This window comes from Etheostoma spectabile, chromosome 18, assembly GCF_008692095.1.
Source record: "Etheostoma spectabile isolate EspeVRDwgs_2016 chromosome 18, UIUC_Espe_1.0, whole genome shotgun sequence".
Taxonomy (NCBI): Eukaryota; Metazoa; Chordata; class Actinopteri; order Perciformes; family Percidae; genus Etheostoma; species Etheostoma spectabile.
The window spans coordinates 5999320-6017577 of NC_045750.1; the positions used below are offsets into that span (position 1 = coordinate 5999320).

At 40.6% G+C, this 18258-nt stretch overlaps 2 protein-coding genes across 2 annotated transcripts in view; one reads left to right on the forward strand and one right to left on the reverse strand.

Moving 5' to 3' along the window:
* Nucleotides 1-1174: 1174 nt before the first annotated feature.
* atp5mj (ATP synthase membrane subunit j) lies at nt 1175-3989 on the reverse strand. The gene is made up of 4 exons (XM_032543571.1): nt 3727-3989; nt 2411-2534; nt 1987-2007; nt 1175-1308 (listed from the first exon to the last, which is right to left on the reverse strand). The coding sequence occupies exons 2-4, from the start codon at nt 2532-2534 to the stop codon at nt 1295-1297; spliced, it is 159 nt and encodes a 52-aa protein (XP_032399462.1). The 5' UTR covers nt 3727-3989; the 3' UTR covers nt 1175-1294.
* A 1330-nt stretch (nt 3990-5319) lies between these two features.
* Nucleotides 5320-18258, forward strand: part of syne2a (spectrin repeat containing, nuclear envelope 2a) — a 93720-nt gene continuing 80781 nt past the window's right edge. The window contains 21 exon segments of the mRNA XM_032543624.1: nt 5320-5504; nt 5834-5938; nt 8153-8214; nt 10434-10529; nt 10699-10776; nt 10857-10949; nt 11200-11396; nt 11987-12186; nt 12392-12492; nt 13059-13148; nt 13889-14002; nt 14103-14240; nt 14415-14579; nt 14778-14890; nt 15063-15231; nt 15964-16060; nt 16205-16395; nt 16546-16698; nt 16930-17067; nt 17189-17290; nt 17597-17764. Coding sequence (XP_032399515.1) covers nt 5863-5938; nt 8153-8214; nt 10434-10529; nt 10699-10776; nt 10857-10949; nt 11200-11396; nt 11987-12186; nt 12392-12492; nt 13059-13148; nt 13889-14002; nt 14103-14240; nt 14415-14579; nt 14778-14890; nt 15063-15231; nt 15964-16060; nt 16205-16395; nt 16546-16698; nt 16930-17067; nt 17189-17290; nt 17597-17764 — 2541 coding nt within the window. The 5' untranslated portion in view covers nt 5320-5504; nt 5834-5862.

Here is an 18258-nt window from a genome sequence, read left to right on the forward strand (position 1 = left end):
ACTTTTATTAGACTTAGTGGTCCAATACGTATCTGAAGTCTTTTAGAGACCTAGGGGTCCCCAATACTGTATCTGAAGGTCTTTTATAGACCTAGTGGTCCACTATAGTATCTGAAAGTCTCTTCCCAAATGTCAGCTCTGGTGCAGAATTACAGCCACTACAGCGAGTAACAATGAGCTTTCTTCAGTATGTGCCGTCTGTAGCTTTTGAGGAGGGGGGGGCAACATAGAGGCTGGGGTATGTACTTGATCAATCGCCACTTGGCTTGTTTGAAAGCCATGATGTCTCTCTCTCATGGTTGGAACAAATGCTCTGTGCAGGCAAAGCAATGAAAAGGGGAGGTAACCTTGTCCCTCATGACCTCATAAGGGGCAGGATTCCAGATTGGCCCATCTGAGTTTTCATTTTCTCAAAGGTAGAGCAGGATACACAGAGTACCCGCCTTCAAGGAAGTTAAACTTGTCAATGGAGAGTGGCCAGACTCTTTGTACAAATGCTATGTATGAGTCTAGTAGGACCCGGCTAGGTAATACCATCTTCTATACACCAATATTGTGAAATAATTATATAACTGGTGTTAAATGTACCATTGTAAATTAGTGCACTATTCAAATATCTAATGTAAAATTAGGGTTGAGTGTGCAAATGCAGTTATCTTATCAAGTGGGCTCATCCCATCACAAATATTTGGTTAAATTAGTAATGTCTGGCTTTCCGGTCACCATCCACACCCACTCAGTCATGTGGTTTATTCTCCTGGTTCAATTAGTCAAAACCCAAACTGTGATTCATTTGCTATTAATAGCTCACTCATTCTATCACAACTGGATATGGCAAACACAAATAAAAGTCTAAAATGATTACATAATCTGGACTGAACCAAAGAGATGTAATAACTGTTTATAGAATGAGTTTATAGGTATGTAATATGGATAACTCCCATCCTTAACTGTGGATGCTTCATTGAGCAAGTCACAAAAATTCAGATGCAGTATACTGTGGGAACACTAACCTGCTCCCACTTGTTTAGAGAAGGGCCTTATGTCAACTGTCTTACCTTTTTGATAACATTTTATTAATAGCCTTTTCAGCCTAGAGTCTTCAATGCATGAGCTCTCATGTGGCATTACTTTGTAGCCACAACAATGCACAAATAACAAAAGCCAACAAATTAATTTTTGGATAGCAACTTTATACCATATTAACAAAAATTCAAATATGAAGCTGGACTTCTGGACTAACGATTGGGCCTTATTTCACAGCAGGTGGAGGGGTAGTCGGCATGGTGGAAACTCAATGGGCAGGCTCTGTAGAAAGAGAGGAGCACAAAAAATGTCATGTTTAATGACAAATCAAATAACCCCTGTCCAAGCATGGGAATAATGAGACTAGTGAATTTCTTCCAGCACCAATATATCATCTGTAATAACTGGCCTAACCAACTGTCAGTGACATCTAGAGGAAAACCTTTGCAGTTGCACATCTGACGTGATTTTCTAGCCTTTATTTCCTGTAATATACCTAATGTTCACTGCTGCGCCGATTCTCCATCAAAAACAAACAGTGATTGCAGGATCCCAGGACATACAGGGTAATGACTGATGCTTACCTAACCACTCATGTTTAAAATGAGCACGCCTTTATTTTATCAATTGAGTCCACAAGAGTGGTGTTACTACTTATGTTTGGTCCCTCAACACATTCAAATCTAAGGTACATTCTAATATTGTGCTTATAGATACCATAGCTGGGTATAAGTATGTTTCGCTACTGTAATACAGTTAACTAAATACTTTAATGAAAATAACTCAAAATTGCACATATCAGTTCTGCTCATTGATTGCTGACAATGGCCAAAACACCCAACGATCAGAAGTCATTAGGGACAGCTACTGAGCAAAATCTGATGGTGGTATTGTCTCACAGTATAATCATTGCCCAACCGTATTTATATAGTATGATAAACAAAATGTTTGGCTACTTACTGGCCTTCACAGCCTTCTTGCCTGGAATAGAAAGAAACACACATTAACGCAAACCCCTGAGACACCAGGCATTTCAAATATTTCTAAGTAACGACAGCTGCTTACATGTATTGAGCACTATGAAAGCCACATTTATTTCACACCTTTTTCCAACTTCAGCATTCTTATGTTAAATATGTTGAATGGACACCGAGTACAGTTGCCTTTGATGTGCTATAGTTATTGGTGATTTTTACAGATACATCAAACTCTGCTTTCAATCTTTTCCAACCACTAAAGTTGTGTCAACTACACTGCTGCCAAATTTGAAAGCATGTGTCATATTCTGCAAAACAACACCAGCTACATCACTCCACATTCATTTTGCATAAAAAGGAGTGAAGCTGCATTTTCAACATGCTGTACAAATCATTCTCGAACTCACCTCCATAGGAAACTTTGTAGTACAGGTATGTCATGATGCCAATGCCCACCCACATCTCCTGGTATGCCTTAGTGTAGTAAGGGCTCATCTTGCCCCACCAACTTGCAAACGCGCGTCCAGCCATCTGTGGGAGAAAGCAACGGCATATTCTCAAAATGGTGCTCATGTTCTCGGTCAATATAACAACTTCATATAGCAAGCAGTTTAGTTCTGGATTCTTTTTGACTGGAACAAAAGCCAAACCTAGCCAGCGTGTTGTGCATTAATCTCTACACTTGTGATTCTCAAAGAGGGGTCCGTGGCACTCTGCCAGGGGGATACGGGAAAAGTTTACAAATTCATTCATTTAAATAGATTTTCTCTCTTCCAAACAGCTCCAGAGTGAATATACATTTACAGTTGTAGTTTATAATAGTTCATAGATTTGTTATAATTTAACAAATCTATAACTCTTACTATAATAATACTTTAAGTTTATTACATGTTAAACATCTTTAATACATATCTCTTGTGTTGTTCTTTCACATAACTAAGACTACAGAAGTGTAAAAGAAATAGGCTACTTAAAATTGTTTCAAGTCCACAGTGTGTTCTCTATCTTGTAAGGTGTCCTTGACTAGTAAAAAAAAAAAAAAAAAAAACAACGAGAACGACAACACTGTAGTTCACAAAACTATTTTTTATTCTCTTTAATTAATGTTTTAATTACTCTTAAATGCTTAATGTGAAGCGCTTTGAAATGTACCATATAGATAAAGTTGCCTTGGCTTGAATGCTAACCCTCAGCTGTGTCAGGCCTAGCTAATGACTTTGGCCACCTAGGAGATGCTCATCAGAAGAGGAGGCACCATTTCACTTTTCTTTACTGGTAGAATGTTAAGAGACATCGGGGTTTTCCATTGACGTGTCTAATAACTTATCTTTACAGAAGGTAACGTATTAGGCTAATGTTAACCCTACAACCTCAAGTCAGCCGAGCGTTAGCCTAAATGTATACACGTCGGTTAAACCATGGAAGATACGGTTTACAAGCCATATAGCTAGACATTACGGATTTATATTGTCTTCATTTAGCTTTACTTCCTAGCCAACTACTTTAATCAATGAATGGCTAGCACCTGCTGTAGAAGCAGAACTATAACTAGCCTTAGCAATAGGCTAACGTTAGCTTGCTGAGTACTCCTGCAAAAGTAGCACACACAACCACAGTAAATAGAGATGATAGCTTCATTTTAAATTGCTGACGTAAGCCAACTACTGTAGTTTTTGTTATGAATGAAGCAACTTTACTAAATAAGCGCATATCTTTCTCTTACCTTTCAGTTTGTCACGCTGCAGTGAGAAGGTCAGGACAGACGCTGCTGCTTAACGTCAAAGTCGTGTGGGAAAGCTGCTACTTCTTCTTCTTCTCTCAACGGAGGAGTATTTCAGTCATGTTTTGGTATGTAGCGCCACCAAATGGAGGAACACGGTTAACGCATTAACGATGTTCCATCCACCTATCTCTTGGCTCCACCTTGAGGACTTGCCCATACATTAATCCGAGTACATCTTTTTCCCGTGACTTATTTTGGTTTAAATCAGAATGAGATGTATTGCCCAAGTAAGTTTTCACTTGCATAGAATTTGCTTTGACGTGTTTGGTGCTTCCAATAAACACATGAAAAGGGAAAACACATGTCAAGTAAGACACTTCATATTATCACATTACAAATCATTTTTCCAATATGTCCCATATAACTGTTTTAGAAAGGAAAAAAGGCTGGACGGTTCTGTGCAGACTGTGCACAAAAATTAATTAGGCAATATACAAAAGTTAACAATAAATAATGGATTGTTGATTAAACCTGAAATCTGGGGTTTAGCTCACAAAATCAAATTCATACATTTAATACAATAATAAGATAATGTAGATATAATTTTATAACCTGCTTAAATTAATTAATTATAGTATAACTTAATATAACTTAATTTATAGGTCTCTGATGTTATAATTACTCTGGTGGCACACTTGAGCCTTTATGATTTCAAATAGAGACATGCAACAATTCTTATTACCCCTGACATGTCAATTTTGCGTGTCCCTATAATAGGGACATGCAAAATTGACATGTCAGGGTTAATAAGAGTTTGCTGACCAGTTTCCTTTAATTATGCTTTCTACATCTAAGCACAGTGGACATACACTACAATAACCTTTTTTTTCCTAACTTGATGTTATGTTGGGACATTTCAATCTTATATCCTGTTCTTCTTTTTGGTGCCTGAGCCGCTGTCATAACAGAGGTGTGAATTTGAGGTGAGTGTGCAGCTGCTACGTGGCACACAGACTGTCCACTAGCTTGGCTCACCATAGTGAAAACACTGGCACTGCTCTCAAGGGTAAATATGTCATTGTGGAACATGCTCCACTGTTGGGGCAACCTGTTTCTCTTCAAGTGAGTGGGCATTTCTTAAAAGATTGCTAAAAATCAATATGAAACAGACTGAGAAAGTGAAAGCAGAAGTGAATTTTTATTAAATACCATATAATGCAGAGTCTTGGCATAACCCCTAAAAGGAACCTGAAACAGTTTCATATTAATGAATCAAACTAAAGGTCTTTCCCAGTGTCCTTGTTTCTCAACTGTTAGATTATTGCACTAGCTCACAAGAAAATCAAAGGCAAGTGAGATATAGTAGAGACATTGTTGTGTTTGTGTTTCCTGAAATGCCAGTAACAAGGATCTGCTTGTGCAAACAAAGCTGGAAACCAAACGAATCAACTCTGGGATATGATTACTCTTTAGCCAAGGGATGCTAAGTTTGTACGAGAGGCTGCAGGAGGGATTTGGGCCTTCTTTGAGCGTAGGCGGGACTTTCCACCCTTGTTTGTCCTCACACTCCAATAGGCAAGAGGCACCTTGTTTCATTTATGAGCACCTAAGGCCAAGTCCTATTTGAAGGGACTCAACACAGTGAATCATTGCAGAGTTGTGCCAATATGAAAGGACACAGCTGAGGACATTTGTTGGACATGGTACACACTCTACTGGGTTCTTCATTGTAACACAGTATGCACTAGCTGTCGTCAGTCACTTCAGCGCTGCTACAGGTATGTTAAAGATTTGTGACCAAGCCATTTATTTTTTCTGCGTTATGGCAGTGTGGTAGCCGACTGGCTGCTTCCATACAGCACAGTTCTTCCTCCTCTTTGAGCTCTTTGTCTGAATGTGTTTGCATGTGTGTGTGTGTGTGTGTGTGTGTGTGTGGTGTGTGGGTGGTAATGTAAGGGTGTGGATGGGCGAGTTCTTAACGTGACTAATCACGCGGTGGCGGCTAACTCAAATGTTTTGGAAGAAACTATGACACTGCACTTTTTGGCATTGTGGAGACCTCTTGAGTTGATGATTTACTAATCCATGTCTCCTGGTCCTTTCCGAGGTTGATTTTGTGCGGTGGTTGGAGACTACATGGCTTCAGGTGGAGCAGAGGAAGACGATGGAGGCATTCCATTGGACATTGACAACGTGCACATGCTCCTCCAAGGTCAGTCTATTCCTGTGCTTTTACACATGTTGGGATGTCATGTGCTGTAGTGGGATATCTCAGTGGTGGCCAAACTTTGAAATGCGTTGAAAAAATACTGGCGGAATTTTGTCAACACAGTTTGTCATAATGTAATGCTGTAAAATAGTGGGCTTTTAAACACAGCTGCAGTTTCATCCATAATCAGTAATGTACTTACACATTTTCTAAAAGTAAGATTTGTACTATGACTCAAGGAATCCTGCTGTTTGTACTGGGCATGTCAGGTAACCAGGGTGGAGTTGAGTGATTAAGTTGCTCAAGAGTTGCCTGCCTTAGCATGCTCTTAAACAAAGAGCACACTGACTTATTATGATTCATAGCCAAACCTGATATCGGCAAGCGTGAGTTATATATCTGAAAGTGACTGTGTGGTTTTCTGATTGCCTCAGACAAAACATTAAGTTTCCCATTAACTGCAGACTGAGTCTAAAATAGACTCAACAGCTTGTTTGTAGCCATAGCCATGTTCACTCTGCAGGAACAGTGACAATTTTATTTATAATAGATAAAGTACTTTGAGTCAATAATTAACACCAATTTTTTTCCTGTGATGGAAATACCAAAGTATCCATGTGTTCCCTGGTGATCATCTACTCCACTTAGCCTGCCAATATAACCTTCAGCTTTCTGTTCTGTAATACTGTAACAAGGAAATAATGTTTAGTGTTACATATAGTAAAAGCTTCATGTTTTGGTAGTTTATATCCTTCGCGTTCCATTTCCGGGATTGCTCCGGTGCTGCAGGAATTTCCGCTGGATCCATGTCTTTTTGCCGGTGTCTATTTCCTTCTGCTTTCTTTGTGTTGGCATTTTAAACTCTGGTGGGTTTATGAGGACTATGGCTACCTGCTCCTCAGGTCTCTGCAGGGTAAATCCAGACAGCAAGCTAGACTATCTGTCCAATCAGAGTTTTTTTCTGGCACAAGTAAAACAACTTTTGAATGTATACATGTTCCACCAAAACAAGTTCCTTCCAATGCAATCATGCAGTGGCTCTGTGTGGAGCTTGGCACCGCCCGTGATGATGGTGATTGTTTTAAAGAAATGCCAATAAACCAGAAAATGTTTTTCTCCCATCCCGGAACGCTATGTGGACTAGCCAGAGCCTCCTCAGCAGCTCTGCAGCATGTAGGGGATGGTCTGGCAAATTGAGACAAAGCTTAGGATCTGGTCTAGAACATCTCAAGAACCATGTATGACCAAAATCCCCTCACTGTGTGTGTGTGCCTATGTCTGCCTTGGATTTCATCATTGCTGTGAGTGTGTCTCTATGTATATTTGCTGTGTGTGTCAGCCTCAGTATCTATGTCTGTCACTGTCTTGGAAGCCATCCCGTCTTGTAGCCAGATCCAGGCCGGTAGCCGGTTACTTCAGCTGAAAGAGGATGTCTGCCACTCGGGGTCATCTAGTGTTTGAGAAGGCAATTATACGTTGGTTAAAGTAGATTCTTCACTCATTATAAATGGATTTATTGACTATTAGTTCTAAGCATGGAGGGTCGAAAAGTCCTTCAGTCCTCTGAGGCTGGTGAGTAGCTTACGACCAAACTGCTCAGCTCAGGGTTCCCATTGGTCGAGTGACATTTATGGATCATTATTGATTTGACTACAGAATGAGGACACAGAAAGTCGGGCTTCTTTTTAGGAATATACTGTAATGAACTTGTGTGTTTTCTTTGCATTTGTTTGCATTAGTTGGAGTTTTCAGTGCAGCTGGAGTTGAAACAATATGGTTTACAGAATAAAAAAAAACAAGCCTTTTAGATTTAATGCTTTAATTATGAATGAGTGGAGCTTTTGTATAATTCAGTCTGATGAACTTATTCGCTGTTTGCAAAACGTGATTGCATGCATGTCACGTTGCCCAGTGTGGGCCAAAATAAGACGTGACTCATAAACTGCCATGTTAAGGGGACTGAAACTAACAAGGGATACTATTATTTATTTGAATTTACTGATTGATTTCTGTGTACACCTTGTTGCTACTGCCAGAAAACACAAGTTTCCAAAACCCTTAAAGAAATCGTAATTTACAGAATACTACAGCAAGCAAAATCATCTTTTAGTATCCAGTACTCAACACAAGTGTATCAAGGCCAGAAATCAGAAACCAGCTCTTTTAAAAACATCTTGTTCTGAATTTGGCAATTTGTTTTTTCTGTTTCCTCAACAGTGGAGCATGAACAGATTCAGAAAAGAACATTCACCAACTGGATAAATGCTCAACTCGCTAAGGTATGTTGAGAAATCATGTTCATGTATGATGGTAGATGCTTTAAGATACTTTAATAGGAAACTTTTGTTGCATTTGAAAAGGTCCTGGATGGCTAAAATCTCTTTTTCCCTTCTCAAAGCAATATTTCTACTGTAGGTAATGTCAAAGAGCGGATTTTTATTAAATTAAGATCCGGTGCGTTATCAAAGACACTCCCACACAAAGGTTTTCATTCAGCTGTCAAAAAGGATACATCTTTTGGAGATCATCTTTATAGCAGTTGGAGTATATTAGTGAGTTTATCAGAGAAAGGCTGGAGTAGTGATGCACAAAATGACCGATGAGAAAACTTGACAAGGCTGGACGTGTAAATGCTTTGCATGTATTGCATGGCCTTATTTTTCTTAATAGTTTAAATGTGTTACCTGTTGGCTTTTTATTTTCACTTAAGCTTCAGTAAAGGTTTGAGATATTTTGTCTTCGATTTTTTCCAGCACCTCCCTTTAATTTGGAAAGATTTCACAAGCTAAACCTGTTCACATGTGTGCATATATTATGCTCATAGTTTAACTGCTTGCTAATATGCTCTATTTGGAAAAGAAAATGTTAAAGAAATATATTTTGGAGAACTCTACATGACATCATGCTGTGGTAGGTCTGTAAATGATGTAAAGCAAGCTGTAGACATGCTGACTCATTGTTGAGACAGTGAGGTGCAGTGAAGAAGATCTTGTAAAAGTAATTGTGTGCACATCCCACCTTCTGCCAGGTCCAGGACAAACGAGACACACTAAAGTGAAAAAAAATGTAATGTCCACAACACTGCTTTAAGCTCCTATAATTTAATACAAAGGCAACGGTTTGACCCTACTGGGTCTTCTTCAGGCAAATAGGGTTGTATTAAATAGGGTTGTATTAAATAGGGTTGTATTAAATTATGGGCGCTTAAAGCAGTGTTACGGACATTACATTTTTTCCGCTGCAGTGAAGCAGCTCCCCATGGCTCTTGTTGTAAAGAGACCTTGAGCTGCTTGTGACACTCGGCTGGAGTATAAATAGTGGTTGAGTGAAGCAGAACAGCACGTAATTTGAATCCAGCCAACTCTTCATAACCTCATGTCCATATGACTGCGCTCTAAAAATCACTGGATCCTAAACTGCCATCTGTTACACCAACCACTGACAACCCCCAGCAGGAGATACTTCCTTTATGTCTAGAGGACAAGGTCTGCTAAAGCTTTGACCCAGAAACATTTGAATGAATCCACCACAGCAAGGGTCTGCAACGGGTTTTTAAGCCAAGGACCCCTTAACTGAAAGAGAGACAGAGCAGGGACCTCTTACTACATACATTGTATAAAATGAAGTTGCGTATAAAAGTGGGCCTAAAATAACATGTAGAGCAGCCTAAAACTTTCATACACACACACACTTTTTGCATAGAATATTAAGCTATTAAAACACCCTAAAAATTGTTGGCATGATTTATGATGAGGACCTTTGTGACTACCTTACCTATAGGCCAGTAACCCTATCATCAGTGGGGATTCATATTTGCAAATAAAATGTTAGATTCATGTTAAGACTTACGAGTACAGAAATTAAGACTAATTTGGAGCCCCCCTGCATTGACACTGAGGACCCCCTAGGGGTCCCGGACCCCCTGTTGAAGATCCCTGCACTAGTTTCACGGCTGCAAGTTTTGGATGAAGGACAATTTGTGGGCTCTGACCTTTTGTAAAGGAGCTATATTGTAGCACTAAAAAATCATGTCACTGCAAAATAAATGTTAATACCCAGTACTGTGTTTACCACAATGTAGATCACATTTCCCATAAACCACTTGCTTCCTGTTGCACTAAAGGAAACCTTTTCTTTCCATCAGCCTTTCACTTTTTTTACCACAAAATCAGGAAACCCTGAATGACTTCCTGTTTTGTATAAAATGATGCAACACATTTCTCACCAAGTATGACCCAGGGTTATTTATACACAGCTATGCCATCTATTTGATATTGTACAAGGCCCCAAATGAATGTGGTGTAATGATACATTGGTTTAGATGCTGTTAATGAACACAGCACAATTGACAATATGTTGGGTGCTTCATGGCTAGAATTCTGTTGCATAGCTTAGATGCTTTTGTAAGCTACTTCCTACTGTATAAGAGTACTTTCCACCTGAACTCCTCTAGTCCTTTGTCTGTATTATTAAAATTTAATTTTGTGCGTTGTTACAGCGATGCCCTCCCTCATTCGTGTCGGACCTCTTCTCTGACCTCAGAGATGGGTCACAGCTGCTTGACCTGTTGGAGGCGATGAGTGGCCAACCTATGGTGAGTTACTGCAATGTTCTTTTGATATATTAGTCAGTTAAAAAGATTCCAAATTCCTCCCAGAGTTATATATTTAATCAGTAGAAAAGTATTGGCGAGTTAAAAAAAAAAGAACCCAAATTAACATTGTTATAAACAATAAATTTGATGTTGTAATTTTTCTCCACAGAAAAGACAAAGGGGCCGAGGGGTTTTCCAGCAGAGGGCCAACATTGAGACAGCACTGAACTTTCTCAGGAAAAAATCTGTAAGTTTCCACAAAACAAACAAGGCATCTGACTCTGCAGTGTGTTTTTATTAACATTTGTTGTGGATCGGTTGGTGCAGATCAAAATGGTGAACATAAACATCCCAGATATCATAGACGGACGGCCCTCCATCATCCTCGGACTCATATGGACCATCATCCTCCACTGTCACGTGAGTGTCATTGGTAAACTCATGCCAAAACATTATTAATCTGCTACTGCTATTGTGACAAATAGTAGATAGAGAAACAGAAGAAAAATGAGAAACAGAAGCAGCAGCATCTTGTGAAAATATTATTTTTACTTCAAATAAAATACTTGGGCACGGCACTGGTTTCTATGCAGGAACCGTTTTAAGAATGATAAAGATAAGATACTGCTAATTTGATAGCCAATATTTAGTTTCACTGTCTGTGTTTCAGATCGAGGAGCTAGCCAGCACTCTCTCCTACAGTTCTTGTCATTCCTCGCTCGACTCTCTGACCAGCCTGGACTCCTGGTCTGGCAGCCCAGTTCCAGCTAGTCCAGTCCCTGCAGGTCGGACGTCACCTCTCCACAAACGCTTCCGAATATCAGCCAAGAAGGCCCTGCTCATGTGGGTCAGGGACCAATGCCAAAAGTAAGTTATCCACTATACATGTGAATGCTTTATACAAAGGCATGTCACAGGTTTGCAATTTAGTTAAAAAAAAACAAACAGAAAAAAAGCATTGTTTGGGGTGCCGTAGTAGCTCACCTTGTGGAGCGTGCAACCCATGTACCGAGTCTTTGCCGCATTGGCCCAGAGTTCGAATCCGGCCTGCGACCCTCTGCTGCAAGATTCCTCCTCTCTCGCCGCCCTTTCCTGTCTACAACTGTCCTGTTAACTAAAGGCTGAAATACCCCCCAAAAAAATCTGGAAAAAAAAACATTGTTCAACACTGGCAACCTGAAAGTTGTAATAGGCATCATGCTGCTTCCTTACAGGAGAAACGCCAGCCAGTTTGGAGGGTTTGCATGTTTCCCTGTGTTTGCGTGACTTAATTGTCTTCTGTCATCCCACAGTTCGCAGATATGCAAAACCTTCTTATAAACTATATTGCTCATTGGCGTGAGTGTTGCTGTTTCTACACAACGGACTGGCTCAGACCCTCTTGGTTGTTGATACATTCTGCTGGTCTAAATAAAAGTGTCACTTTTTAATTATTTTTTCCATCTTTCTCGCTCTAGGGTTGGTTGCTCCGTCAGTGTAAAGAACTTCAAGTCGAGCTGGAGGAGTGGAGAGGCCTTCTTGGCCATCCTGTGCTCTCTCAGACCCCAGCTGGCGGATCTCTCACTGGTCCGGTGCAGAAGCAACCAGGAGAACCTGGAGGAGGCGTTTCACCTGGCCGAGAGGGAGCTCCACATCCCCCGCCTGCTGGATCCCCAGGGTATGTTGGAGAAAGTGAAAAAAATCTTGTGAATAAGCAAATTGACGAATTACTGCTCTTAGTAAGCACTGAGAAAAAGCAGTTTTTTTTCCCCCTTTTTTTCCTAATATATTACATTAGACACACCTAAAATTGAAAATGACAATTGAGTTGCTGCCACACTGTAACACAATAAAGCCTTTCTGTGTATTTACCTGCTCCTCAGATGTGGACGTTAGCGACCCTGATGAGAAGTCCATTATGACTTATGTGGCCCAGTTTCTTCAGTACTCCAACGACATGCCGGCACCTGACGACCACCTGCAGGTAGACAATCGAACCACTCTTTGTAATCACAGTGTCACATTGACTTTCACACCTCTTCTTTAAACTTGAGTAACTGCAGAGGCCTATAATAGGTAGGCCTGCACAATTCGAGGAAAAATATGAATCATGGCTTTTTCACTTAGAATTGATATCACGATTCTCTGCCACGATTTTTTGACCGTGACAAAACAAATTGGCTGTACCAAACATAGATTTTGTTTTTGGCACCTGTAGCACATTGCTCTTTGCCACAAACCTGAAAACATGGAGGCTTCAATGAAGAGAAGGGCGAGCAGTGCAGCCATTGGGAGTGCTTTAAAACCTATTTTATACAGTCTTATACAGTCCATGTTTAAACCTCACAGAAGAAAATATTGGCTTTATTTAAAAATTAAATCATGAAATGGGTGAATCGAGATTTAAATTTTATAATGATAAATTGTGCAGTTCTAGTAATAGTGCTACTGTTTCATGTTGCTTCCCTTCCCTGTTTAGAGCTCGACCCAACAATCTCCTGCATTAAACTTATTCATTTTCTCTGTTCTCCTCTGGTGGCGGGGGTGTAGCTGTTTCCTCTGGTGCAGCCCTTTTCTCTCTCACCTGTGAACTCGCCCGCTCACTACACTCCAGCAATTGCTGTCTCATCGTTACATCAGGTAGCTGATGCACCAGGCACAGATATCCTCCTTCAGTTCATGTTTGTCTTCCTCTAACTCTGTGGTTTGCAATAATACTGCAAATTGAATTGACAAATTCAGCTGTTAATAAGATGCATGGCTATTCCTGTAAAAGACTTTTTTTAAATTTGAAAAATGGTTTCCCGCAGCTGTTTCTAGGGGTCAAAAACGGCTTCGCCTGGGGCAAATTCTGGGGGCAGCAGCTCAAGCGAGCAAAAATCTTTGTTCCCATATAGGTGAAACCTAGTTAAAGGTTATCTCATAGGTCTCAGTGATTATAGCACAAACCTCTTACATGTTTATACCTTGGTTAAAGGTGTATTATGAGTTCCTGCAAGGTTTCTGCGCAATTTTATTTTTGTCTTAAATCGTAGGCCTCTCTCCTCGATCTGCTAGCTGCCTGCCCCCTGAATACACTGTGAAAAGCTCAGGGGGCGTAAACGTCAAACAAACACTTGAGGCACAGCCTGTGCACCAAAACACAACAAACCACTCCAGCCAATCACCAACAAGATGGTTGGGGGAGGGGGTGGATGTTAGTGACAGTTAGTCAGTTAGTCATGAAAGTTACGTAAACATGGGGGGGAGGGGCAAGCTTGCTCTGTTTTGTTTGAAATTGACTTGGAACGTCAACAGACGTGACCATGCAGCAACTCATAATGCACCTTTAAAACAGAAGTGTCGATCCTTACACTAAAATTAAAATTTTGAAAACATAGGTTTCTCCAAGTGAGCGAGCGCTACAGGTGACTTGCTGGCTGCAGCAAGCCTACGAGGAACTGTCAGAGGCACGGACGGCTACAGAGATATCAACCTTTGCAAAAAAGTACCATGTAAGCACAAAGCACAAGAGCTCACAGGGGTAAAAAACATTCATCGGTGTGTAGCTTTTGTATTGTACAGTGATTAGAAATTGCTTCTGTGTTTCATCAGGTGTTTCAGAACCTCGCTGGCTCCTTCGCTGAGCAAAGGAGACCAGTGATGACCCTCCTTGCTTCCATAAGACGCTGCCCTGAGCTGAGCCAAGAGCAGTGCGCTCTCAGGACAGCGTGGGATTGTCTGGAAAAGGAGGTGAGGAATAACGCGAAGAATGTGTGGTCCCAAGTTTTCTTTCAGTCTGAAAAATGGCTTCTGCTGATTCACTTCCTTTGTCTCTCTCCAGAGGACTGAGCCATGCGTACAGAGCATTCATTAAACTACATTTGAATGACAAGGTTTCGTGTGTATGTGCGTGTCAATCCCCAGCTGCAGAGATGGAAAGCAGACCTGGACTCGAGCCTTCCTCCTCCTCTGGACTCAGTTGTCGCGTGGCTGCAGCGTGCGGAGGCAGCACTAACAGAAGAGGGAGGAGGAGGGAAAGATCACGCACACGCTGCTAAAGAAGCAAGAGCTCAACGAGACACGCAAAAGGTGTTTTTTTATTTTTTCTAGCTGCAAAACAAATGGGATCTTTCCTATTATCACAAATCTAAAATGTTTTCAAGTGCCTTAAAACCCTGAAACAACTCTGGAACAAGAATGGAGCAAACGTATACATAAACAGACAACATAACAATATTTTGAGGTGTTTCATGAATCTTCTAATAAACTTGTTTGCGGTTTTGTCAGACTTTATTTAAGGAGATGAGCCACCATGTCAATATCGTGGATACCTACCACAACATGGATGACTCCGGGAACGTAGTAGTGCCCCTTGAAAAGTTTGATGAGATCAAAAGACGGTACGTGATATAATTACAACTTCTAGAATTCCTGAATTTGATCAAAATCAATATTCCTACATGGATGTTGAAAGATATAATTCTTTTAGTCCCTTGTATTAAAATTGTTTGCAGTTTGGTTCCAACAAAATGATGAAATAATGCATTAACTCCTTCTTTATTTTGAAAACAGCTTAACCAATATCCGGGTCACAGCCAAATATCAAGGGATCAAGTTGGAACACCAGGAATCCCGTCACACTGTGCTGGATCTCCTCGGCCGAATCAATGCTAAGGTTCAGACCTGGAAAGCTCCCTACGGTTCCCAAGAGGCAGTGCTTCTGCTTCTGCAGGACTGGCATGTATGTATCTGAATGTATCAGATGTGTTATGGAAATTCTCTGCCCTCTCAGTGATGTCAAACACCAAAACACAAAGAAAGACAGAGAAACACCAAGACAATTAAAGTGATATATTGCAAAGGTTTTATGTAATTAATTACAGAGAATTAATTACAGGGAAGTTACAGAGCAAAAGTTTTCTCATCACTTCCGTTTTACCCCATAGCTTCCAAAGAACCTAGGGATACATAATAACAAGAAGTCTACGCTTATTGGAAAGCAGCCAAATTAATATTTTTACAAACCAATGAAAAGGTTTGTCAACAATTTCCAGTAGCCAATGACATGCTTTTAAATGTATTTAGCTTTTTTTTCCTTAATGGTCACTCAGACATATTGTCTCCTTCTGCAATGACAGGCTGTCATATATTTTACTCAGTTGACATACAGATTTCCATAACTAGTCTCAAGCCTCCTGCAGCTGTTAAAGTAAGCAACAAAACTACATATGTCACAAAAAAACTCTAAATACTGTATGTCACTGCTCATAGATCAGTGAGAAAGTTTTTGAACAGATGCATACACAGAAATGTTCAGATGATTAACAAAACTTAACGGAACATAATTTTCTTTAACAGATGCAAAAAAAAAACGTATAAAAAAAAATTGTTTTTTTTTTAATCTAGTGAGTCAACTGACAACTTAAAAACAACAACCAGCAAACATAATCACTTCTGTTGGATTGTTGTCTAGGAAACAGTGGAGCGCCAAGGCCTGCTTTTAATTCTGATGGATGCTCTTCAAACCCTGAAGGAGAAAGCGGCTGCTTACACCAGCAAGGCAGCGCTAGGTAGGAGCTACATGTGTGTCAGTTGTAAGAGGTCCGTGAGCATAAAATCCAAGCTTAATCATTGTTGTGAACTACTGTGTGTAGATAATAGATTTTGATTTTTAAGAGGCAAGACTTGACCTCCGAACACTCTTCTCTCCCCAGGTGAAGATTCCCATCTTGTGACACGTCAGGTGAAGGAAGCAGAAAGCGAAGCTGAACTGCTCACACAGGCCGTGGCGGCTGTGAGAGGGACGATGGAGAGAGTGGTTTCTGCGTGGGAGACTTACAGCCAGTGCCTAACTTCTTTACAGACATGGCTGGCACAGAAGATGTCTCCTGCTGTGGAGACCGAAGTAAACCTCTTATCTGGAATTCTGTCAATGAATTACTTGTCACTCTAGATTCCTTCATGACTCTCACTACAGTATGAAGTCCAGTGTTTGAAAACTGCATTGTCAATTTTTTTGTAATTTTTTTGTTGTCTTTTGGTTTGGTTACGGCAGGACATGAATGAGTGGACGTCATGTCAGGCTAAGTTAAACGAGGCGGGGAACTTGCTCATCGAAGTGACAGAATCTTCAACCAGCTCTGCTCTGGCCGAGCAACTCAGGAAGGTCAACATGCAGTGGGCCGAATGCATGAAGAGGACAATGTTTGTAAGTATGCAAGTTCTCACTGTTGTTTCCACAGCCACATGGACTTAACATGACTGTACAGATAAAATGTTATGAATACAAAAGATTTTCACACTTCACATAAGATCAAGCCCTATTATTTTATTTTGAATGTGACATCAAAGGTAACTCTAGAAATAGGGATAACAGGACATACGGACATCAATAAATAATAAATCAAAGGTTGCTCATCACGAAGCATGTCTTTCTTAGGAAGTGTCCTTGGAGCCTACTGTTGGTCCTCTGCATCTTCAAATGGTGCATTCGCTGACCCAAGAGGCCAGCTGGCTACTACAGCAGCCACTGGAGGTGGCCTCAGTCCCACTGAAGGCTTACAGGCAGAAACTACTGGTTGGCTAAGTTACAAATGAATAAATGGATGAGCAGATATTAATCAGCTGGAAAATATAGGAACGGTTTTGAATTACTTTTACATGCCTAACGTAGTCTCTCTTTAACTTCTTTTTATCAGCTACTGAGTAAGAAGATTGCCGAGGCGGACCTTTCCTCTCTCGGTCCCTCGCCGGACTTTCAAAGAAGCCACACAGAGGACCTGCAGCAAACTCTCCCACAGGTACTCTGCTGCAAAAGCTCTCTGACTTACCGTGATGCTTTTCAACAGGCCTCTTTCTTTCTTCTAAATTCATTTCTTCATTAAAGCTTCAGTGAACACACATACAAGTGTTGGAGACAAGACTAGAAAGAGGAAACACTGCGGTTGTAGGGTTTGTTACAATTACTGTACAACAGTTGAGATGTTGATGTTTGAGAAGATTTGTTATTGACATGTTATCCTGTGGACATAGAGCTGCTCTCCTGGGTTGTAGTATGACCGGCTAAGGATAGGGTTCAGTGCTAACTGTTCGTATCTGTGTGACAGAGGCTTGCTGAAGCAGAGCGGACCTGCGGAGAGCTGCAGCGGGCTGTGTCTAAGCTGGAGGGCCGTCTGGCTGAGCTGGACCACTGGAGCACAGACGCTCTGGACTGTTACCAGCACCTGAAGGAGAAAAAGCACAGAGGGCGCTCTGCATTGGAGCCTACAGCCAAAGTCAGCAAACCAAAACTTTGTGCAATTGCTAATACATTTCAGAGTCCTATAGGTCTCTTCCATGGCTATTAATTGATCTTATAGTGATCTAGGTATAGTGTTAGTTTTGACAGTGAAACAAAATTTGCTTTAACAAATAGTGTCAATTTGGTGAAACAGTCCCCAGATTTGACAATAATAATAATAATTAAGATTCTCATGGTTTTTCACTCTCTTTTGTTGTGTTTTTACACTGTGTTTCCCAGTGATTATTTGTAAATTGTGTGGGTACTACACAGCAGTAGCGCAACACTTTTCTTCCATGAATTTTCTGTTGGCTATGTTGCCAGTTATGCACATAAAGGTTTTCTTTATGTGCCAGGGGAAATAATAAAAAGGTGGCCTCCCCAATTCCACTGAAGCGTGCCTTTGGTGTGACTTTAGGGCAAATATAAAGCATCACTATCTCCGTAAACTTAGATTTAGGTCCTTAGAATTAAACAATAATGTACAGA